The 26,405-nt window shown below is 38.5% G+C and overlaps 1 protein-coding gene across 1 annotated transcript in view; it reads left to right on the forward strand.

The window, feature by feature from the left end:
* The window catches only part of LOC139692052 (5-hydroxytryptamine receptor-like), a 772,518-nt gene that overhangs the window by 735,189 nt on the left and 10,924 nt on the right, over nucleotides 1–26,405 (forward strand). Inside the window, exon 5 of the mRNA XM_071590072.1 lies at nucleotides 1,167–1,300. Within this exon, the coding sequence (XP_071446173.1) occupies nucleotides 1,167–1,300 (134 nt within the window). The remainder of the gene's footprint in view (nucleotides 1–1,166; nucleotides 1,301–26,405) is intronic.

Below are 26,405 nucleotides of genomic sequence, written 5' to 3' on the forward strand. Positions count from 1 at the left end.
GTGTGTGTGTGCGCGTAGGTACATCCTTCCTGTTCTTCTTTTATTTGCATACAGCAAATTAAATCCATACTACAACAACACAACTCTGAAAGCAAGCGCCAAACATTTCACAAAGACCACTAAACTTGCGACGTTGAACCGTTGTATTGCACGAAACTCAATTCATGTATAAAGTAGAAAATAGAGAATCCGATATTGCTATATGGGAAATGGCGAATACACAATAGTAAGCAATGGGAAATACTCATTGACGTGGATTCACCTATATTTCTTCATATATAGCGATCGTCGAACTTAAGAAATCTCAATGAGCTCTCTCTGCTCGCGATATTTCACTTTGACCACCGGATTGAAAACGTCATTTTTTTTGCACAACCATAAACATCATCCATTCGAGTACCACCGCCGCTCTCACATGTTCCCGACGCCATTCAGTAACTAATTAACTTTTTTGTCGCTCTTCGAAGAGATTAAATTGCTTGTGATATCAAATAATAAATCGACGCCAGACTCTTTGCCAGACCGACAATGATGGATCTATCTAGCTTCACAAGGAAAACGGTTTTTGCGAAGGAACGCCCGGCTGCTAATGATATCGTTTGGGAAATAAAAAAAGAAACTTTCTTGAAAATGCACCTTTGATGAATAGATACCAGAATTCATTCGTAAAATTGGGAAATATTATTTCCACCGGAAACGTCTACTGAAGACCATTGCAACATTCGCCAAAGACGCAAGATTAAGTAGGATAAATTTGATTAATGCAACTTTGATGTCGGTTACTATACGCCATAGCACAAAAGTAGCGAGAGATTACATATGGTACCACTCATAATAAATCTTTAAATGTACCCATCATACCTCATTTTCATGAATTAAAATAACAGAACTGTTCTCTGTTCACAGACACACACGTATTGAATGCCATATGCGTTAACCTTAAATATTCGGCGTACATACCTTCATAGGGACTGACCTGACGTATCAGATCTAATAATCAAACTTTTTCTACCTAAAAAATGAAATCTTTCATTGTTTTTTAATTACACGTAATTGAAATAAAACTCCCTCGTACGCCGCATTGGACTGGTTGAGGGTTAAGACGTACGTCGCATTATATTTCTGAATAATTTTATCACCATTTAATACATTTTCTATTTCTACAGGAAATGTATTCGTCATAGCAGCAATCCTGCTTGAGCGGAATCTTCAGAGCGTAGCCAACTACCTCATCGTGTCTTTGGCTGTTGCTGATCTCATGGTGGCCTGCCTCGTAATGCCCTTGGGTGCCGTATATGAAGTAAGTACACGCATTTACCAACTGTCCAATTAGAGTATATTCTGGCATATGCAACATCAACTTAGATTCACTTATTTAAATCAAATTACTCATCGAAGGAAATCAAACTATTGCTGTAAGTTTAAAATTATGCGCCCATATCACTACACATCCAGTTTATTGAACAGTTAATACAATTTCATCAGCCGTGGAGGCAGAAAATTGATGATACCATAGGGAACTAGACGCTTTAGAAATTAATTATCCTGATATAGTTTTAGAATAATGAAAAATATAGTTATCGATTTCTAAACTCCAGATTGTTCCAACCATATATATTCAGCTGATTCTTTCAACAGACGGTTCCATTTTTCATAAACCGAAGAGGCAATTGTCAAAGCTTATTTTCTATTCAACTTTTTTCATTTATTTGTTCACCTATTAATGCTTTTTCTCAAAGCAATAACATTAGACCCAATGCCAGTGCTTTTCGTCCAATTACCTGAAAGAATTATTTGGATTGTAATTTAGATTTCAAAACCAAAGTCTAAATCATTGGTCTCTAGGTTAATGAGAGGTTCAAGTGGACTTGTTTCAATTATTATTCTTTGGTAGTCGGCCGTTTGAAGTAGGTTTTCAATAAAAAATACTCAAGATCGTTGAATTTCTTGGCCTCACCAAATAAGATCAAACCAGACACTACACATTATAATAAAATTTTCTTTAATGCTGCGTACGTTCTACCTCCCTTCATCCAGTTCAAAATACCTCTCTTTTTACTCCCCCTACCTCCCCTGCCTAACGGTCCCCCCTCTGGTAGAGTCTTTAATATTTGATCGCCAATCAAAAGTTTCAGTACCAGCCTTTCTTGCTTCCTTGTATTTTTCCCAATAACGCTCTCTCCTCCCGGGCCACAGTTAGCACTTCATCCATTTTTTCCGTCCATTTTAATTTTCCCACTTCTCCACTCTCACATTTAAAAAATATTCAATCTGCGACAATCTTCTTGTTACAAAGACCACGTTTCCGTGCCGTAAAAAACCAACCTCATTCGAAGTTTTCATCCTAACTTCCCGTAATATGCAACGTCCTTATTTTCTTTCCGTCTGCAGATAAAATCTTCATGTTCTAAGAAGAATCTTCCTAATTCACTACTACTTCATGGTCCAAAATACTTTCAAGGTCAGTAAACCGCACTAACCTTTATAAATCAACATATCCTGTGTGTGTGTGTGTGGCTGTATATATATATATATATATATATATATATATATATATATATATATATATATATATATATATATATATAATGTATAACACTTAGCACTAGTGGACACAGACAAAAACACAGAAACACACAAAAAAAGAGACTCACTATTTTTCGAATTTTCGGTGGTCGTTGCCACCTTTATCAAGGAAGAGAGGGACAGAACTGAAGGGAATACGAGGGCTGGAGCGATGGATGGAAGGGGAAGGTGGGGAGGGAATTCCGAAGGGACGGGTTTGGAGGGGCAGCGTTAGAAGGGTGGGGAAAATGTAGAAGGTGATGGGGGTGGAAGGGGGATGAAAAATATAATTGGAGCGGGGTAATTAATGCCTAATATTGATTCCTAGCCAGTTCCAGGACTCCAAGAGCCAGATGAAGGATTGCTCTAATGTTTTCAGTTTCAGAGGAGGATCAGAGGGTGGGAGGGATGCTATGATGGATACACTATAGCATTTATCAAAGGAGTGTTGTTATCGGAGGCGTGTTTGGGGTTAGGGAGCATATCAATTAAGGAAGAGTTTTTGCATGAGGCTCGGTGGTTGTTGATTCTGATATTGAGGGCTGTGGTGCACTGCCCAATATAATAGGCAGGGCAAATTTGGCACTTCAGAAGGTACACTACATTGCTAGAAGTGCAAGTAGAGGAGGGAATTGGTGGGAGAGAGTTAAAAAGCGGGTGGGAGAGGGATGGGATTTTGGTTTTGAAAATAGGGCATGTTTTACATCTGGGTTTATTGCATGGCGTTGGAGTGGTTTTAGGACGGGTTGGGGATTTAAGGAGTGGATTTGTTGATTTGAGGAGATCGGATAGGTTGGCGGGGCGTTTGAAAGTAACTGGGAAAACGCATTTGGGAAAAAGGTTGGCGGTGGCATTATGATTTTTTAGGATAGGGTAGAGGTCTTTCAGGATTGATCGTATAGATTCTAAGCCCGGGAAGTATGTTGTGCAAATTGAGAGAGGGTGGGGTTCCGCGGTGGAGGAAGGTTTGGGAGTGTACGCATTTTTTCGGATTCTTTTGTACAGGAGGGATTCGGGATAACCTCTTTTGAGGAGGGAACAGTGTAGACTTGAAAGGAAATAATCAAGGGAATCAGGATCACTACAAATTCTGTGTCCTCTTGTGGATAGGGAGTAAGGAATGGAGCGTTTTGTGTGATATGGGTGGCAACTATTGTAGTGTAAGTATTGCTGTTTGTTTGTGGGTTTAATATGTACAGAGGTGTGAAATGTTTGGTTTCTTAATGTAACATTTACATCCAGGAAGGTGATTTGGGAGGAGGAAACTGTAGAACTGAAGGAAATAGAGGACGAAGCATTGAGGTCGGAAATGAAAGCTTTCAGGGAATCGGTACCATGTGATAAAGTAAAAACTAAAAAGTACTTGGGATAAAGTAAAAACTGCCTCTATGCATAATGATTCGGATTTTCAAGAATGAAAGACATGATCAAGTTAACTTTTCAAGTTAAAGCTGGATGTATCGATCATTAGTAAATAAAAAATTGATTCAGAATATTTATAACAGCACACATAATCCCAAACACTCACTTGTGAAATTTTGATTACTGGATGATTATTTTTTCGCAAAAGTGAAGCATGGTTTTAACTGGAATGAATACATGGGCACAGAAATTTTGAAGTCACAACGAACCCCATTAGTCAAGCCGCGTGATTACTTCGAGTGGAATTGAATTAAACCTGCATGAACTTGCGGCCTATATGAGATTGAAAGGCGCTCTCCAAACTGAAAAGAATGTCCCTATGTCGCGCTTTTGTGTACCATAATTCATTCTACTTTCTGATATAATTCACCAAAAATCTTCCCTCTTATTCTGTGATGGATGCAATTATTTTTTTAATGACTTCATATATTTTGCAATACTAGCTTCAGATTAATCTTAGAATTAAATTTTGTGGCACTCTTTAAGAGCCGTTTTCTGTCTTCCGATGGTAATAATAAAGCTACCCCAGAGGTAGCCTCGATGATGTATCCATTTCTATGCAAAATGCTTCATATTAATTGGCCGGAAGTGAGTGCTCCATGGCATATCCTCACAACAGTGATTTCTTTTTTTTAACGAGAGGAATTCGCATAGGTAAGAGACAAACTTGAAGTGCATGGCGAAAGTTTACCGTAGGAGGTGGAAGGATAGTATGAATGTGTTTTCGGTACGCTATGGGGGGTTGCCACCATTAAATCGATTTATGTTACGATGTTCGACCTGAGAAAAACGCATGTACGTGTACTATTCAGTAGTGCTAAGATTTTTTGGACGCATGTCAATAAATAAAAGGCATCACAGCCGTTAAACTAGCGTTGAGGTAGCTAGTTGCCTTGGTGGTGGAGAACTTCTTAAAGGTGGATCATATATCTCGATGGAATCCTTCCCCCCACTTTTATCTTGAAATGTTAGATTAGATCACTCAAATTAAGAGGTGAATTTGATTATCGGATACGTGGTTACCTCTATTCCCTGAGTATTTCCTAGCACAAACTAATACGACTTGAATATTCAGTGGCACAGTCAGATTTAAGTATTCAATAAAATTTGACAAAAGATGACACAAAGCGATTTTCTGCGCTCACGAAATACGAATTCATGTTACGTAATTTCAAGCCAAGAAAATGGGGTCTCTTCATTCTTACCCTGAGGAATACATTCAAAATTCAACCCACCTGATTTTTTTCAATTCCCACATTTCAAATTGAAATGCCATAAAGGGACGTATTTTAATCCACGTACGCCTATCGTCAAGCTATAGTTATCACTATTTTTCGTTTTATTCAGTTCGGTCCATAATTATTGTTATTATAGAAGTTTACCGGTTCAGAAAGTTTGAAATTGACGACGCTACGTTTCTGAGATTCACCTATCACAACGCGGCACCTTCATCTAATATGAGCCCCCCTTCGTTTCCAGTAACTTTTCCACTCCTCTTCGTTCTTTCCCAGTATCGCTATTCTTCCTCGAGCACAGTCTTCTACATTTCATTCCAAAAAAAGCTCAGAATCCACTTTTATTGCCTCCTTTAAAGTTCTCTAAACAACAATCTCCACTACCCCACCAACCCGAGTACACCTTTGTTTTCTTTCCGTTCCCCTTACTTCTTCCATCCTTCTCTAGATCCATATCGCAAAGATTCCAATCCGCGCCAATCATCTTGCTTCAACTTTCAAGTTTCCGCCCTGGACAAAACTACGTTCCACATAAAATTGTTCTGTTAACTTCTCTTTAAATCCTTACTCAAGGTACTTGTGATCAACAACACTGATAGGATGACTTAGTGTATCTCGCACGATATGAGAATTTGAGGACGTTTGCTAAAACTGGATTGGAACCAAGAGTATAAAAAGAATACAACAGACAAACCAATGGAAGCAGAAAAAGGTTCACGTGTCGTTGCGCTTTCATCCGCCCTTTTTTCCACCATTGCCCCCTGGCATGCACACATACTATATATACATATATGTGTGTGTAAACCCTCATGAATTCTCCCTCGTACAATGTCTCATCACTTATTCACTATTTGCCTTGGGTTCCGAGACTCCAATTCTTCTCCTTCACCTTGACTCTACATCTCCGACCACCGTCAAAAGTCACCAAACCCCGCTCTCCCCGCCATCTCTAGTTTCGCTAAAGAAACGTCTCCCTGGGTTTCCAAATCAAGTGAGCACGTGCTGGGTGATTTCATTTGACTACCTCTAAGCATTCGACTGTGTGATCTCACGATTGGATGTGTGACATTGACGCGACTTTCCAACCTCTCCGTTTTTTCTTCTTTCCCCTTTCTCCATTTACTCCCTCTACCCCACAACGTCTCCTATGACCTCAAATTCCACTCCAGTTCCGCGCCTACTTATTTTCCTTGGCCTCCATAAATATGAATGTTTCCACGATGATCTGAAACAAAAAGGCTTAATCCTTTCTTCCTCTAGGGGCTTTCCTATGCTGATAAGAATTTTCATTTCTATCTTTTCATTCAACGTGAGAGTTAAATTTCGTACACGCGTAGCATCACAAGATAAAAACTATTCAAGTACGCTTTGCGCGATTTTTGCATCCAAGGGACGTGGACTCCATTTTAACATCATGGGAAAGTTATCGTTGCGCAGTTCGAAAAGAGCAATTAAAAAAATAAATCAAGTTTTATACCAGTCTAAATGTGAATGAGTAAGGTATTGTTCTCCAACGAGAATGTCATGTGAAATATCTCCAAAAATTAGTGCGCATCCGGCCTCAATATTTTTCCAACGATATTTTTCTGGAATTCGTTGATTATTTTTTCACCATTCGATATTTCATCGTGGGAATGTGGTGGAACTTATCTTTTCGAACGTACGGAAGAGCCGGATAGAATCCATCCATGCGCTTCTCACGAATTCATGTCCCGTTCGGGTTACTAATTTTTATACAATAGAATGACTGCCAACTTGGTTGAAAGCGATGTCACTCCGCTCGTGGTTTGATTTTAAATGGCAACTTGTGCAAAACTTTGACTTGAAATTTTTTGTCAAAAATGAATGGCATCATTTCCCAGCAGTATGAAACCTCCTCCTTTACGTCTAACACAGCACCGCCAGTGAATTCAAAATGCATGGAGTTGAAGTAAAAAATTTCCAGCAGAGAAGAATTTGGTTTTGGAAAAACGTTCTTGAAAAAATACCACGCTGCACAGTCGTCATGGAATCTTAAGATTTTTCCATGCGAAACATTTTGCGTTTTATAAAACCGCAGGCAATAACGTACACTTATCTTAAGGATACTGCAGCAACTGAAAATTTTACGTTACTTCCACTTTGGTACAAATCAATAAGATAAAAAATTCAGATGTATTTTTTGCAATAAAATTATATTTATTTGTAGTAAGAAATAAATACTATTTTATCGCACTGTTGGGCGTTGATTCATGCAGCACAATAGTGAAATGAACACGGCTGTTTCATGAAATTTTTTTCGCACCCCACTTGTCGTCCTGTCAAAGATTAATTAATATCATCTTTGATATTTTGCCGACTTATTTTGGTTTTTGTGGGCATGATTAATTAATATCGCACATCACATATTAGAGTATCGTGAAAAACTGCATGTTGGCGCAAGGACTGATCCTCATCTCAGCAATACCAACTGTCGGGTTGATCACTGTAGATCGATGTCTCAACTTGTTAAACTACTCCTTAATAAAGAAAGAGTTTTTATCAATGATGGCTGAGGCTTAGGGCAATATAAGAAAGGGAGCAAATTTTAGGGCAGTGATCAATGATTTGATTCAAAAGTTAAGAAAATGCTACATAAATGGAACTAACTTAAGTAATAGTTGTTTAGTGCTGCTGCTCCTTTGAAATAACTCTTATACATGTATATCCAAGACAATTAACTTATTTCAATACGGGTCTTGTACGACTCTTATAGCTGAAACCGGAGTTACATATATTTAACAAATTTTATTTTTATATATTTCCTATATTACGTGCAAATTTCATTACCGAGTGTTTGTTTGAGAGTCGGTATGCACTCCATTATTTTTGTTAGTCAAACATGCGGTATTCGTAGAGGGAAGAAATCCTCTTGGTCTTGATATTTCAATTAAACCGAGTTCCCTTAATTTCCATTTACAAACTGCTATTGTTCCACGCGGCAAAGGCAAACGTTCAGCATATGACAGCGAGGAAAAGAACACCTTTCTTCAAAGATGAAGCATTTAAAATTTAATCCCCCGAAGGCTCCAGCCCTTTACGCCAAAATGGATTTCTCAAAGTGGTATTTTTTTCGACTCACAGACACCCATTTCTCATTGTCAACTCAGCAAACACCTGGCAAATTGTCTTCAGGAAATCTCCTCTCTGTCATCTTCTATTTGTTATTTAAATCTTGTCATCTCTGAAATTCCTCATTTTATGTTTACTGGCCTGCAAAAATGTTGCCTGTATTAATTGAAGCTTGATGAATTCTAGTTTCTTTCGCCATGTATCGCTCGATTAATGTGTTACATGAATGTTAAAAACAACTGCGTTTATATTTGTCATCAAAAAAAAAGGTTCTGGAACATACTTTTGTCTTGTTTCTTTTATCCATCCTTCTTTATTCGTTCAATATAAAATATTGAAAAGTCCGAAGTTAAAACACTTATACTGGAAACATTACGAGACACTTGCTCAGATACCAATTAGGTAATACTATAAGTACATTCAAAATAGAATGTGATGAACGCTCATATTACGGAATGTTAATTAAAACGTTTATTTAGTATTTAAAACATTATAAAGTTATAAGAGAAGTTCTAATAATATAGTTGACACTCAAATCACAAATAACATCTTATTTTATTTTCAGATGACATTTTTGCCAATGCTAAAAAATTAAAAATGCTCGTTTTTTAGGAATATGAAATGAGTAAGGTAAATAAACTCACGATACAAACGTAATAGAGTAATTTTTTTCTATTATTTTTCCAAATCGTCAAATTAATTTCTCTATTAGATTGAAAATAACTGAGGACATATTGGAAAATAAAATATAAGGAAGGAGTAATTCTCAAATATTTGCCAAGTATAGAGAGGGGACTTATTTGCCAATTAGCCACTATTTTCCGATAAATGCCTTTCATCAGTGTGACAAACAGTTCCGAAGACCTACAAATTTCGTACTTCTGGTACTAATCCTTGTGTAAGAAATAGAATCAGAGTTTATTAAAATTGGAATATGATTTATGATGATTTTATTCTTGAAACTGATTTCCAAATTAGCAATTTCTCATATTCTTCTTTTTTGTTTTATAAGGCTTAAGATATGAAACACATCATTTTAATCTTGGAAACAAGAAAATTCTGTATGACCTTACATAGCCGATGCTCTACATGTTTGTCAGATGATTCACTGGGTTCCTTGGTTTAAATTGACAGCAGCATTACGGACGATAATTAGCATTCCAGCTAGCGAAAATTTTCCATATTAAAGCCAATGAACATCACTGATATTTATTTCAAGGAAATTCTCAACTATCTTAATATTACTTGACTTTAACTTTAATAACTTCTATCAAAGTGACTTTCACTGCTATTTTTTCCATCAAAGAGCCAAATCATCCTGCCATTGTAAACTGAAAAGGGTTCTAAGAGATTAAAATGTAGGCGTTGATAGACATTAATCATATGTAGAGGGGGACGCCATCATATTGTAATATAAGTTTTTCAATTCAAAATAGGTTGGGCGCCTATTGGCATGAAATAAAATAAAATGTTTACTTTGCTTATTCTTAATACTTCATTAATATTCTAAAACTGCCTGCCATTTACTGACTTCGATATTTAAACTGACATGAAGGCATCAGTACCACACTGTGCTACTGGGCCTACTACATACTTAGCCATGGAAAGGGTAAAGAATAATCTTAAGGCACGTAAGATGCCGCTGACTAATACAAACCATGGATGATGAAAGGACACTGTGCACTATTAAAGTGTTATTTCCTGTCCATGCTCTTTAGAAAGAGAAGAAAGTAATCAAGAGAAGCGTTAATAATCCCCTGGCAAGAAGTGATACAAATAACGGGAGTGAAATGGAATTGAGCTCGAAAAATATTTTGGTTGTGTTTTCGCAAAAGGATCTACGCAATAAACTGAGAAAATTCACTACTGCATAAGTATTTGCTAAGAGTTAAATGCCATCCGTATTCAATTCGATCATTTTGCTACGTTTTAATCTCTTCTCCTCTGTAATTCAGATAGTAAGATCAGATTCTCTCATTCCTCCACGACATAAAAATCCAAATTAGTTTCCATAAAATTTCTATCTTCTTTCCTCCTTTCACGGTACGAGGCACTCGGGAGTTATTCTAAGCTTAACATTTTAACATTTCGTCGCGGGGACTTCTCCGGCTTTCTTTGGAATGACTATTAAGTACGAGACCGTCGAGCGAATCGCATCCATATGCAGAGGGGATGGATGTCTCTCCTTTCTTAGAGCAAACATCGCATACGAAGCAACATGTCCTCTCTAGGTAAACAATGATTTGGAATCACTGAAAACCATCCATAAAGCCCTTGTGGTGAGATGAATTTCACGAGCGTTGCCGTATCCATCGTCCATAGACCAGTCTCCATATTATTCATCACCTCGATTAATTGTTAAACGACAGCGCAGTTGGGGCATTCATACATTTCTTATACACGTAAAGAGCCATCGTTTAATATTAAGCTCTCGTAAAGGTGCCGTTCACTTTTCTTTTAATGAAAAGCAATCGTCGACTGAACTCGAATAGCCTAGAAAGGGAAAATATCCTCGCAAATAAAATTTTCGATTGAATGTTGGGTCGCAGAAAAAATCCAAGTACTCGTAGAAGAAACTCAAATGAATGGTATGTAAATTGTTTTCCGAGAAAATCTCTATCGTTGAGTAAAAAATAATTTGCTGGCTAAATCTTACACAGTAAAATTATGATTTAAAAATCTTAATAGGGACCTTAAAAATCTTAGGGATTTAAAAATCTTTAGGGATTTAAAAATCTTAAGAGAGATAATTTTAAATCACGATGTAAGGGACATTTCTTATGTCATACCTTGACGACAACTCTTTCACCGTAATATTTTCTTTGCTGCGGAAAAAAACGATGAATTTCAGCAATCGCAGGTGAAGTGATATTTTTGACCTGATTATTCTTTCTCTCCCATGTCTCACGTAATAGCAAGTTTGCACTCTAATGACACTGCAGGATTTAAATACACAGCAATTCTACTATTCTATAGCACATAAAACAATGCATACTGCAGCAAACTACAATTCAAAATTTTTTAATTGACATGCGGTTGTATAGAACGAAATTAATACTTAATATGGCTATTACCTCAATTATCACGCAATACACGCATACGGCGGAAGAACGCCATTCTTCTTCATTTACCCTGATTACAATGCGATTACTTGTACTAGAGATGGAAACTCAGCAATTAAAAGTGAGGAGCATTCTTTTTTATTGAATAAACTGATTTGGAAGAGTTATGTTAGTATAACGAAAACAAGAGAGAGTGAATAGATTTTATCATCATGGACTATGAATCTGAGGATAGGTTTTTTGCAACTCTCAATGTCCAGTAACGCGGTAATCTTTAACTTTTCTCATAGTTCCTATCACTGGCATCGTCTATGGGCTACCAATACCATTAAGTTTCTTGCAAATCTGATATTTTAATGGATAAATTGTTCATAATTATAAGTTAGAAACAACATATTAAAGGTTTTGCTCGAATTATAAATGCTTCAAACATATAATTAATATTGAATAAGCATTCTTTTCTACCTCCAACAAAATAATATATCCTCATTTGCTTGTGAAATGCAAAACGCTAAATTAATATGTTCAATTTTCAGTTTAACAAATGAAGTTGAGTGGTATTAAAAAAAATGAAGAAAAAAGCTTATTTGCACTTTTTGGAAACAAAGATAATCAGGCGAGATAATTAAGTGTCAGAATATCAGAAATTGCCATTTAGTAATTAAAAAGATCTTGCTTACTGATCACTGACTGTGGGTTCAGGTAGACAAGAAAAACTGGGAAATTTCTCAAAATGCTATGTAAATCTCAAGGAGCATCAAGCATGTAAACCAAACCGCAAATGTGCAATTGTTTTTTCATCTGAAAATAACTGTCACAAATAAAACAATCTAACGAAACGGGAAAGTTATTCTAAACATTATTGTTACGGCGCCCCGTGGATTGAATTCAAGGTGTATTTTTTAACGATCATTTTGTTCCTCAATCAATTTGTGAGTGTTGACGCAAGTTGATATGTTTATTGGAGAATATCCGGTTGAATCCAAAATGACATCTGTCAGATGAGCAATCATATGGATTCCATTTTTTTAGCATTAATCAAACTGAAATGTTTGAAGGGAAATTCGTCGGCGAAACGGTGCTCAAAGTCTGCGGACAGTATACTCGTATTTTGGCCGATTACAAACGTTCCAACCTTGATCTTCATTTATTTTAATCCATGTCACCTATCATGAGTTCCGCAGACACTCTATGATTTTGGGAATTAAAATAGATGTATAAATTGAAAAGTACCACCGTCAGCGCATTTATTTTGTTCCTTTCAAAATTTAAAACGGTGGCAACGATTGGATCCAAGCTTCACATTTGCCTTTTTGGACACCAAGGTCATTAGTAGGTCCATGACTTTTGGTCACCACATCTAGAGCAGGAATTTACCCCTATGATGCATGAGACATTTGCTTAAATTCGACGAAATATCAAAGCTGTCGCGGAAGGATTGGACAAAGCACAATTTAGGAGTCTCAATGTGAAATAGAAGACTCGAAAATTCATGAAATACACAAATAACCTAGAACACAGCGATTTAGATAAATTTTTCCCGCATCAGACACACTTGATGGCATGCTAGGAAAGGTTATTCTCCACGCTATCTCGCCGGATAACTAAATTCTTATTCTTAATTAATTGCTTTATTTTTTTAAACTATGAACGTTACTACCAAATATTACTATTTTTAGACAGAACCTAAAATTTATCGGAAAAAAACAGAATCAATATGACCCAAAACGAAAAATTAAATACCACAAATCACTCCCCAGGTACTTCAGCTGGTTATGCATAAAATCATTTGAAGTTACGTCGTCCTTCATTTGAAAACCCTCTGGAGAAAAGATGGCAAAAAAGTCACCCTTTTTCCTCCAGTTCCAATCATAGTCACAAGGGGTAGAAGGAGGGGAGGAGGAAGAGAGGAAGCCGGTCACCACCTCTTCTGTCCCTAGTACGGCGGTGACCCTCTCCTCTTCGAGCCCTCCCAACCAATCCTACCCTCACTGCCCCCCTTCCCACCGCCGCCCGCTCGACCCTTACCGCACCTCTCCTGCTACCTATCGGTTCTCCCTTGGCGCTTGGCAAACGCCGTAGGCCATCGAGGCCCCACCTTTTTCACAGATTTATTCTCTCGTCTCTTTCTGCTTTCTCTCTCTCTCTCTCCCAATTGCGAAGTGGATCGCAAACCCTGCGGGCAGCGTGGCCATTCCTTTACAAACGCGGGGCAGTCGTCCGTGCCCCTCCGCCCTCGCAACCCTCTTTTTCCCCTCACCACCCCACGCCCCCCCATACCTCCACCATCAATTGCCATGGATCCCATCCCCGCCCTTCACCCTAGCCATCCTTCACCCTCTCCCCCAATCGCGGTCCTCCCACTGCCCTCTCGACCCTCTCCACACTCCCCTCTCTCACCCTCTTCCCCCACCCTCCGATGCCATCACTCCTTCGCACCCAACGGTGGGCCCTTCAAGCCGTCCCTTACAGCCCTATTCCCTATCCCTTGTCATCAAACCGTCCCCTTCTCCTGCCTCCCCATTCCATCCCTCCTGTCGACGGCACCGACCGTTCCTCCTCTCCCCACGTCCGCTTTGAGACATTGAGACGGCCGGGGGTTCCCGGGTCTCAGGAATCAAACCGTGTACGGTGAGTGTCCAGCGTTCACCTCAACGACCGTCATCGACGAAAGAAAATATTTCTTTTCTACTCATCGAATTTGCAAATGACGGAACGAAGGAAGTCAATATCACAAATAGTTGATTTTCCGCTCATATAGCTAAATGCACGGCCTTGTATGTTACTAAAGATCATCACGAATATTTTATAGTATATCTCTTATAATATATCACTAGCATTGCTGACAGGAAGCGTAAATTTTCGTATAATCATGGCTATACGCAAACGGAAGTTTTATATGGACTGAAAAGATTTTTTTTACCTATTTGCCTCTTTACTTTTACTTTAACCTAATCTTACAAGGAGCTTATTTAAAAAAGTTACTTAGATATAGTTATAAAGATAGGAAATTAAGCCTTCGTTATTATATCATATGAGCAGTTGCATTCATTATTTTTTAAAGATACAACTTCTTTTAACTTACATTTTCACGCCATCAATACTTTTTCTTCTTTTTCCTCACCCGAACATTGCGACGCACGGGGGGATGCCACGTTTTTGCGACGATCACATGGCAAACTTGGATGGACTGGATCTAATGCTGAAAATGAAAATCAAATGAATATGAACAAATTTTGGTAAAGATTTAATGCATAAGTTAACGATATTATACTGGTTAAAGCCTTTTTATCTCAGTCAAGGTGACAACAATTAACATGGAAAATTACCTATAGTCTGTTAGGTCCTCCTATTTTTACCTATATATAAAATTTACCTAAAAAAATATATCATAATGAAGTGATCTCTTTGAAAGTAATCTAACAAATCGATGAAAACTTCGCGATATTTAAACGAAAACATTTTGGCTCGAAGCTAAATTTTTCGAGTAATTAGCGACAGTTTCTACATAAAGATGAATATCTGTTATAAGCAAGCAATGTGTTTACATATTTTACCATTTTAACCAGGTGATTCCATTGCGTAGACGCCAAATAGCATTGGTATAAATGTTTTGGCTACTCTCTTATTCGAAGTGGACGTCATCGATGCAAAAATATTAAGAATATTCATAATATCTCAAGCATTGCTTTGAGGACGGAATACATTACACATGTCAAGTTGATACCTCCATGAAATGGCTCGCAGGTTTTGGTGTTTCATCGCAAAGCGATATCAATCGAGCATCGGAATTAGTAATCCGCACATCCTTTTTATCTTTCATCCAGCCCTCCGCGTCGAATGGAATTGCTCTTCGATTGTCCATGAAATCAGTGCAACACATTCACAGCCTTCTACCCGTGTTTTCCTTTTCTCCTACGACTTGAGAATTCTCGTGCAAGATGCGGACTCGTGAATAAAAATATAAAAAAACAAAGAGCCCGAAGCTTTTCGAATGTGTTGAAGTGGCATTGAATAAACTCTTGTTTCTTCGCCCCCCTCCCCTCCTCCTCCTTCCTCTAAGTTCTCTCTTTCCGGAGAGAACATTGCCGACCTTTTATCGGATAAAACCTCTTTCCCCTCCTTCACCGCCTCAGATATCCCCCTTTCACTCCTGGTTCCCGGGCCCCCATAAAGCCCCTTCTTCGTATCTCGCCTTCGGACCCCTTCCTTCCAGAGCGATTCATTGACCTTTGAAATAATGAAGACCAACTCCTCCCCTCTTTCCCCTTCCGAGGAACGGCCTTCTCTCGCATTTGCGATGCATTTGTCTTTTTTTCCTATTCCTTTTTTTATTCCCACCGTTTGCTGTTACTGTTGTTGTACCCTCGATAAGGCCGGAATCTCAATTCCTTCGATTGCATTATTTAGATGAGAATCAATTTATATGAATACATTTGAAACAGTAAAACTGCGGCTATTTGAACTGGAGTTCAGAATCGATGAATCCGATTTGAGCGGGGAAACAGAGAAAAATATTTGAATGGGCAGGTTTCATTTTAAAATATTTTATCGATGAAAACACCGTCTTTTTTTCAGAAACACCCCGATTTTTTAGGCATATTCAATATGTTTTCTGAAAATACATTCATTGCTTACTTTTGGACTTGTTGACATCAAACTACAGCGCCGTTATTCTTGCGAGCCGCGTATTTTTCCACGGGGAATGACAACATAAACACGGAACCACATTACATTAACGGTAATTGAAATAAAACGAGGTCTCTAAAACTCTTTATGTAGTCAAAAAATAAACTAACCTTAAAAAATTCAGTCCTGATTTGCATTAATAATTTAAAATATTCCTCTGTTACAATGAAAAAGTATTCAGAATGCGTCAGAGGGCAATCTAAAAGGAAGATTTTACGCGGTGGCATTTAGGTAGTGCTCTCATTTGGTGAAAAAATTATATATAGTGGCTACAGCAATGCTTGGTTAATATACAGGTATCTTTTAGCTATTGAAGAAAATAAATGTGCAGTTTTCATTTCGTGCAGTGAATATGGGGATCGAGATGGTGCGAGGGCTACCGCAATGGCTTCCAACCCAGAAGGCCCGGGTTCAAATCCCGGCGGTGTTGAATATTTTTCAGAGGTATCTCGATCCCTACTTGAGGTGCTTTGTGGAGGGCACTTTGAGTGAGTACGCCGTCCGTCGGATGGGACGTTAAGCTGCGGACCCCTTGGCGCCTTTCGTAAAGAGCAGGCTAATGCCGACGCCGGGTTTCTCTCCACCCTACATCCTTTCCTGTCCATCCTCTATAACGCAAATGACCTCAGCTGTCGGTCGCCTCCCCTAAATACTACTACTACTTGAAGTGAATATTAGAGCAGAATAAGTTTCTTGGATGAAGATAATTGAAGAAATGAAAAGCGCTGTCCAAAATATGATAGTAAAGAGGTATAAGAAAATTATGGGGTACCTGGTAATTCAATTTCATTTATCAGACAATTTCTTAAAAACGATACGGAAGCTTTCATGCACTTCATTGATTAATTTCAACTTATTAATATTTTGATGCTTTTTAGTCCTCTTTTCAATTCCGTTTAATGAACGATAATTTTCCATACTCCAGTCCACAATAAACGAAATCATTTATGTTCAAAACTGACTCCGGTTAAGTCAATGAGTGAAGGTGATGCCCCATTGATAAGTTACCACTCAAAGAGTGCATGCTTAAGAATGGCGAAGCTCAAACATTTTCATGCGTATTCCACTACAGCTTTCATCCTTTAAGTCTCCACCCACTAAAATAGACTGAATGGGCGTTTAGTTTCCCAATGGACTAAATAGAAAATATTTAAAAGATTTTCCTAACCACCAGAGCTGTTGGCATAAAAAAATAGAAAAATATTGTCCCAGTGAGACAATTATCTCAAATCATTCCGAGGCGTGAAAATCTGTCAGGAAAAAAAACAATTTGATTCGATTGATTACCAATCTCGGATTTCCCAGTCGTCAGTCACGTGAATTAGCCAGTTATAACATGTATACGAAATTATTATCTCGCCTTAAAGTAGGATCCCCTTCAATTCATTATCAGAAATATCTTTCCTCATGACTAAGTTATCCTTTGATAAAATAAACAGACTCATGACCGATTTCTAGAAAATTTACAAATTCAACACACATTTCAAAGCTTTATCTACATTTTCAATCAAAGGTATAATTGAAGTGACCGCACAATGTCATTTAAATTCAGGGATAAACACTTGACATGGCGGAAGTATTACTTTCTCTGACTCGTGCACCTCTTTTGAAAGGCACAAGAAAATTGGGCCAACATCAGGCCTTTCTTTAGAAAACTTTTTAAAAAGAAAAAGCAGAGCATAAAATTTTGGAGAAATTTCAATTGAAGATAAACACAATAATATAATTGTGATCATATGAATTTAGTTAAATTCTGTTAAAATTTCTCTAAAATTTATTACTCCGCATTTTTTACAAAAATATTCTTTCATAAAGGGGTTTTATTGACCCTATATATAAAACACGTGAAGAAACACACACACACACATAGTTCGAGTCTGACCTGAAGTACGCCTATGATAATAAAATCCTGAAAGCTCAAACTATCTTAAATGTGTGTCCTTTTACGCATTTTTATGCATGTATTTTTGTGTTCTATTGTGCCGTCCAATCATATTGCTCTGGTGAGCGCTTCTACATCAACACATTTTCTTTCGTACGGCCATCATATATGGATGATGTAGGAGTACGTGTTTACGGTTATTTATATATAAATATATCTGTATATTATTATTATTAGGTAATCTACCGGTTAAGGTAGGTTTTTGGATGGGCAAAGCTCCTAAATAAATATTTTGTGACTCCTAGAACAACACAACATCCTCCTCGACATCAGGTCCCTCTTCATCTCTAAGTACCTTCTTCCTCCCTTCACCCCGTCCCACATCCCTATCCTGTTCCTTCCCTTTCCTAGTTTGCCCAACATTCTCCCATCTATCACAGTCTTCAACATCCCATTGCCGGTCAATACCCCCTTCATCCATTTTTCCTGCCTCCATAGGATTTCTCCCAACAAACCCCTGTCCTCGCCCACAATACCAAGAACTTCCTCATTTGTTTTTTTCTGCCCATTTCACCTTCTCCAATCTTCCCCACATCCACATTTCAAAAGCCTCCAGTCTACGTCTATCCTCCTACTTCAATGACCACGTTTCCGCACCGTACATAGCTAGGCTCCATATCATACTTTTTACGAGTCTTTTCTTAATATCCTTACGCAACGTCCCTGTCATCAACTCCCTCCTCCTTGTTAAAGCCTCTTTGCCTAACGCAATTTTTCTCCTACGTCCCTTCTACTTTGACCGTGTTGGTCCAAAACACTACCGAGATACGTAAACTGTTCTACCTGCTCTAGTTTTTGCCCTCCTATTTTAATGTTTAGCTTAGCCTTTTTCCTTGTAGAAAATCGCATGAACTTTGTTTTATTAATATTGATTTTCATCCCATACCTGTCGCACTTATATACATATATATACACGGTAATCAAGTCGAAGGTCTGTTGACCTTGCTTGCTGCCCAAGCCGACGGCGTGTGAATTTCACACGCCATCGTGCTTGGGTTGGGGGGGGGGCAGTTCCTTTCCCTGGGCAAATTATGGTTTCCCAGCAAGATCTAGTACCCGAAAAATCACATAGCTTGGGTGGAGTTGCAGGTGTCCAGAGGCCTGCCTGGGAATCGAATCCGGGCCCTCCGGTCAGAAGTCCAACGCTCTACCCCTGCACTACCGCAACCCACACACACGCACACACATATACATTCATACATACATATATATATATATATATATATATATATATATATATATATATACACACACACATATATATACATATATACATATGCATATAAATTGAATTGAGATGCGAGATAGAGCTAGCAAACAAAAACACTGAGAAACACAAATGAAACTTACACGTATCCCAAATTTTCGGTGGCCAAAACACCTTCCTCTAGGGAGAGAAGAGACTCGGGGTTTCATATCTCCCTATATACATATTTATAAATATGTATATATATATATATATATATATATATATATATATATAAACGTAGAAATATAATATATAATAAGGGAAATAGATACTGCTTTTGGGTTTTGACTTCATATATATATATATATATATATATATATATATATATATATATATATATATATATATATATATATATATATATATAATGTATAAACGAGGGTGGTCTGAAAATTTCCGACCGAGTTTCCGAAATAATGTCTTGTGTCTTTGTTAGGTCGGAAACCTTTCAGACCATCCATGTGTGTATGTATATAAATATATATATATATATATATATATATATATTATATATATGTAATATTAATGAAGGATATTAAAAAGTAAACTGGCTCATACTGAAAATCCTCTTCGGGTGGGCTGTTTAGGCCAAAATATATTCTCCGTTCCAAATTAGCCTATCAAATATAACATTTGCTGGGTCCTAGTATCATAAATAAATCCTGAGTTATCGTCGTCATAAATTTCAAGTGCATGTAATTTAATAAAGAAATCCCTGAGGAAGTTATCTAAACCACATTAATAGAACTTAAAATGCGTATAAATGTACACTGAAATACGTAATCAAATTCTTGTACTATCCCCATAATTCAAATGAAGAAATTAATAATGTAACTCAATACTAAAATTCCATGTCAGCGTTAGGCAGTGGCTCGATTAATTTTTATCAAATCAAGTATTCTCAATACCATGACTCGTTATTCAGTCGCACGGTCATGGAGAGGTCTTCATCCTTCGCAAAATATGATGGAGTTATCTTTCCGGTCCCTGTCACTGCCCCAGCCTAATTGATGACTTTAATTGGTTAGTCAGGCAAGGAAAAATTTACCCTTTGTTTAAGGGGCATAAAAGAGTCACAAATGGAAAAATTACTCAGAAAGAGAAGAGGTTCATGCATAGAAATGGCCCTTTGAGCAGAAGCCGGGCTGACCGATTTTCAATGGGAGCATTTTCGATGGCAATCGATCAGTTTCTCGAGGAGTCACCCGACCTCGCGCTTCCTATCAATTCACCCCTAATGACGTTCCCATCTGCAAACCCCTTCCTTGTTCCAACAATGTCCCGAAAATTCTTTTGGCCCGTCCATCCCAACTCTCGGTCTCCCTTCCGTTTTTTTTCCCCTTCGGCAGCAGGAAAACTATGGAAGGGCCCCACTGACCTCAACTACTTATTCTGCCGCCGCTCTCTCCCTCTCGGAACCCTCGTTTTTCCCTACGAAATCTCCCTCATACATAGGGAGGGACTTCCGTCACCCCTCCTCTAAATTTTCAGGGTGCGTGGTCACACAGAGGGACCATTAGTTCAACCTCATGCGGAGATACAAGGATTCGTAATGAGCGGTCGCAGCTGTTTCCGAGAGCCTTTTTGATTAAAGCTCTTCCTCTTTCAAAGGGCGAGAAATTGTTAGCTTCATAATCTGTTCTCCGCAAGCTGAGATAGCGTCAGGCTGGATTTTTTTCCATCGTTCTCCTAATCTCTAAACCTCGTTTTTCTTTCGCACACTCTCGACTTGAGAAATTATAGAAAATTCGAGCCATTGAGTTCTTCTAGAGCTCCCTCCAACGTCAAAGATTTTATTGAAGGGCATCACGGATTTCTTTCAGCAAAGCCGTGATGACCTTCAATAAAATCTTTGACATCGCTCATGGGTTCGGGAAAAAGAGACTGGAAGTTTCTAGATCCACTTTTACGCGAAATACTACCTTGATCAAAAAGTTCCCGGAATAACCACCGTGTGGCGCTCCCATCGTTCCGATTTGAGTTCTGTTTTTTTTGTTAAATTGGTACATCTGTTGTTGATATTCCCTTTAAATCTTAGTGTCATAACTTGACATTTGCAAAAGTTACGGTCGGTTTTCGGTATGTCCATCAGTGCTTCCTGCGATTTTTCCATTACTTCCTCTCGGCTGCTAAAACGCGTTCCCCGTAATGGTTTTTTAACTCGATTGAACAGAAAGAAGTCACAGGGAGCCAAATCAGGTGAATTCGGTGGCTGTTGGATGGTATTTGTTGCATTTTTCGTCAAAAAATTACGAATAATGATAGCACTGTGCAACGGTGCGTTATCATGGTGCAAAATCCACGAGTTTTCTGCCCACATTTCTGGTCTCTTTCGGCGAATTGCTTCACGCAAACATCTCATAACACCCAAATAATACTCTTTGTTTACTGTCTGGCCTTCTGGCAAAAATTCATGATGCACTACACCGTTGTAATCCATGAAAACCGTCAGCATTGCCTTCTTTTTTGACTGAAAACGACGTGGTTTTTTTGGTCTCGGCTCATTTGGTGAACGCCATTCACTTGCCTGATGTCTGGATTGCGTGTCGTACTCATAAACCCACGTCTCGTCTCCAGTAATGATCCTTTTGATGAATGTGGGATCGGATTCAGCCTCGCAAATCATGTCTTTTGCGACGTCAACACGGTCTCTTTTTTGCATGAAATTGAGGTATTTTGGCACCAACTTTGCTGCTACACGACGGAAACCCAAATCATTAACCACAATGTCTTGGGCGGATCCATAGGCAATGTTCAAGTCCTCCGCTATTTCTCTGATGGTTAATTTGCGGTTATTGACCAACATTTCTTTTACTTTATCAATTTTTTCACCGACTTTCGATGTCGATGGTCTGCCACTGCGTTAATCATCTTCGATTGACTCACGACCACTTCTGAACCGCTCGTGCCAATGGTAAACGACCGTTTTTTTTAGAGAATCGTTGCCGAAACACTTTTCCAACATTTCCAACGTCCGTGCGCCACTAAATCCGTTTTTTACGCAAAATTTAATACAAGTTCGTTGTTGCAAATTTAAATCCATTTCTGCAATTGTAAAAAATCGCCAACACACACAGAGATAGATGTAATCTTGGCTACGTAACTTTTGCAAATGTCAAGTTATGACACTAAGATTTAAAGGGAATATCAACAACAGATGTACCAATTTAACAAAAAAACAGAACTCAAATCGGAACGATGGGAGCGCCACACGGTGGTTATTCCGGGAACTTTTTGATCAAGGTAGTATTTTCCGATCTAAAACATGGCCAATGAAAACCCGCCCACCAGAGGATCCATAATTCCATACCAGAGGATCGGCACGCGGTGCTATTAATGGCCATATAGTTATCGATACAATTGTGTATTATTGAAATTGCTAAATCGTAAAAAATATATACCACACAAGTCAGATATTAATTAGAAATTAATTTAGTCTCTAAATAACATACTGGAATAATTACTTGGAAGTAAATAGAGACATCCTCTGAAAAATCCAGTGTGCGTCAATACCGATGGTGATGGTTTCGTTACTCAAAGTGATTTTAGTCTCTCAAAAACATATTATATTAATAAGTTTTAAGTACAACAAGGTATACTAATGATAAATCCAATGCGCGGTAAGGCCGATTATTGCGTTTTACTCCAGGTTAGCTTCTCACCCTTGAGGTTTGGGAAAAATCTTCCAGTCGCCTTTTTCCCCGTTCGGCGGCATTTGATAAGAAAGCATCCGGTTGGGCGCATCGTTCCCTACACCGAGTATGCACAGAGCATGCAACCGAGAGATTGGGGGGGGGGGGAGAGGCCGTTCAAGCGTGAACTGAAGCACTACTCCTCGACTACGAGGGGCGATAGAGGCTCCCTCTTCTAGGCCTCCCAGCGTGACGCCGTCCTCGATCACCGCATAAATTCCATTAGCCAGGGGCAATTATTCTGACCCTTCCCCTCCCTCCTCCCCCTCCTCTCACAACCGGCGAGGCGAGTCACAGTGCCCGAAACGTCGTCAGGCGAGACTGACAGCTGATAAATGGACATCCTTGGTACCACAGCCACGAGCTCTAGATCGGCAAGGACCAACGCATGACGATCGGAGCTTCTTAAATTGTGTGTATTAAGAAAAATGGGGTAGAGGAATTTTTAACCCTGGTGAGAACTAAGACTCCCAAGTTTGAGGATTCAATTGTTCAATCAGGACCTTTTTAAGGTACAGGTATCTCAATCATCTGAATTTGGTGATTCGGTTTCTTCGAAAAATACACTTTCTTCGTACCGTACCGAAAAATGTGTTTCTAGTTTTAAGATAATTTGGAGATCCAGAGACCAATCGGAGAGGTTTTAAACTGTGTTACCATCCCGTTGGAAGGTTTGTGGTCAGGACTCACTCTAGTTGGCAGTCAGAAGTGCAGAAGGCCCCTAAGCCACTGTTTCCGCCACTTCACCGTCAACAATTCATGCTCCACCAACCTGCCAAACGAAGCAGGGAGTGGAGCCGTGAAGTGGGCAATGTAATGTCCCGCCGGGGTTACTCTCCGAATGCACCGCAGGTATACCAATTACTCGCGAGCCTTGATTTTTCCGGTCCATCCGAATATCGAGAACTACGAGCCAGTGCCTAAATACACGAAATATGTTTTTTTAAAAGTCCATAATCCACTATAAATATTATGAAAACTCCAATTTTCAATTTTAGAATGCAAATAGTCCCGTATAAAATACCTAATTACCAGATCATTGGACACAGTCGCTCCACCTTCTGAGAGCCTTTCATTTCGGATACAATTATTTTGCTAAGACTTATGGAATCGAAAAGCTCAATTGTTTTCATAATGAGCTGTGGTAACTTCAATTATGCCTTATGCAAAACACCAATATTTGGAATTTGGATTGCCGTCATTTCGAAGGACTTTGTCCTTATACTGCATTTTTCGAAGGTGCTTTACATTCTATTTAGTGAAGGGTAGATATGCTATGTATTACGCACAAGTAATGCAAGAAAAGAGGATTCGTAAGCTTTCAAAAATTGCAATCATTTGGGCAGGCATAGGAATATTTTCAATTAAATATAACCGTACTACGGATGGGTGAATGAAACATTAGGGTATACTCATATATAGGATAAGAAACAAAACTAAAATAAATTGTTTACAGCAAAAATCCAAGTATAAAATAATAGGAAAAGCTACAGTGCCTCTTGTTAGAGGCACCCTTGTAACTGATCTCAGAAAGAGCCTCATCGGACTATTGAGACGAGACTTAACACGAGTAGTGCTTGAACAATAGGTACCTCGTAAACATATGTCTATGAAGAGTAATAAATGTTTCAACTAGGCTAAAACCGTCGGAATGCTAATATAATATTAGCACAAGAATGCTTCGCACTCCTTTGAATATATTCTGTCCTGCTTCCCTCGCATCTGCATACTTCTTCGATGGGTATAAATAATGTTAAGAGAAGACCCGTCAAACATAAGTGTGGCGTGAAAGAGTTTACGCGGCTTGGAAATCGATAAGGAATCAGGTTTTAAAGAAAATGGTAGACTTTAAGTGCGGAGGACACAAAGGAGAGTAAACTGGATGAGTGAAATTCCCTTACAAGATAAATTCCTTTTTAAATCTCTGTTTCCCAAGCCCAATGCAATCATACAGTCAACCTATGTTAGATGCAGTACCACATGCAAACGTTTCGTAGCCGATTTTGTTTTTTCTTTCCCTCTTGGCATTTCTTCTCTCAAAATTCGATTATCTTCATTGCATATTTCTTTTCTGCTGGTTTTAAAACTTCTGGTGTTTTAATTTAGCAGGCAAAGAAATAATAGAATCCTGATTGCAGAATATAATAATGAGCACACTATTTCTTCTTAAGAGCTCAACTTAATTATCCCCTATATTTTGTGTATTCAGGTTTCCTTGAATTAACGAGTTGGCAACAATAGCCTCCACTGATGCCGCTTGCCTTGCGAATAATCGTCATCAAGCGAGTATTAAGGCAAAACGAAAACGTAATGAACATTAAATTCAAGTAAAATGGGCGTAATTCGTCAAGCTATGCACTCAGGAAGGCTCTTCAACCCCTTATCGACGATATATGGAAATGCTCATTGCAATAGCACTGCGGCATCTTCATTTCCTTCTCCATAAAATGGTTTATCTCTTCGCTCGAAGGTTTATCCGGATAATTCGTTCGCTCGAGGAAACTCTGGCACCCGTCCAAAGGTCGTAGCAGATAAGTTTATTGGACCATCCCAAATAGCACTCACTACTTGGCGTGCATCACCCACTTCCTGCTTACTGCATTTCATGGGATTTTCTTCGGTCTTACATTTTGGTATTTACCCGACTGTAATGCTGGCGCAATTACAAGTCCTATCTCTGGTACTGTCAGCGTGAAAGTGTGAACAAATACAGATTCGTGAATGGGACTCAATACTTAAACCAACCGGCGAGACGCTGACGTCACGAATTATACTCTTGATTTACAGGATGGCAAAGTAATTTCTGATTATTGTTTATCTGAACTTCGAGTGTATTTTACTTCGGTGTCAGAGGATCTGTAAAGACGAAAGATCCGGCATTGACTGAAACAATGAACTTTTATCTCCTAATCACTAATGAACGGAAATCGAGTATTTGTAAGTTGGTAGGTGATGATGTATTGTTAAAATACTCAAATCAGCTTAACAATGACTCTTAAGTAGTCATAATGTTCGTATCAAATGGGGTGCAGGTCCTCTGCGTCGAAGGGATGTGAAATAATTGAAAACAGCTTCGATGCATGAAACAGCATTCGAACCAATGATCTTCGCTTTAATTTGGGTAAGCGGCGCCCAACTGAAATCCAAGGCAAATAATCCAATCAGTAGCTGACAGGGCTATAAATCAATATTCAATAAGATGGATGGATGCGCATCCGTAACTTACTTCTTCGGAAGACTAAATTCGTAATTGGTAGAACGCATAATTGGTGACAGTTTGGCGCGACCCTTCGACTTCCCGACAATCTGCGTTATTTATGACAAAAGCGTTTCCTTTTCTTAGTAATTTATTTTGCATAAAATAAAGAGAGCGCTGAATAAATACCTCAGTGTGATTATAATTCCATTTCTGTCGTAATCATTACCGTATAATATCGCGGGCACACGACTCATTTACTG

Source organism: Hetaerina americana, unplaced genomic scaffold, assembly GCF_022747635.1.
Source record: "Hetaerina americana unplaced genomic scaffold, ioHetAmer1.1.p SCAF_4, whole genome shotgun sequence".
Taxonomy (NCBI): domain Eukaryota; kingdom Metazoa; phylum Arthropoda; class Insecta; order Odonata; family Calopterygidae; genus Hetaerina; species Hetaerina americana.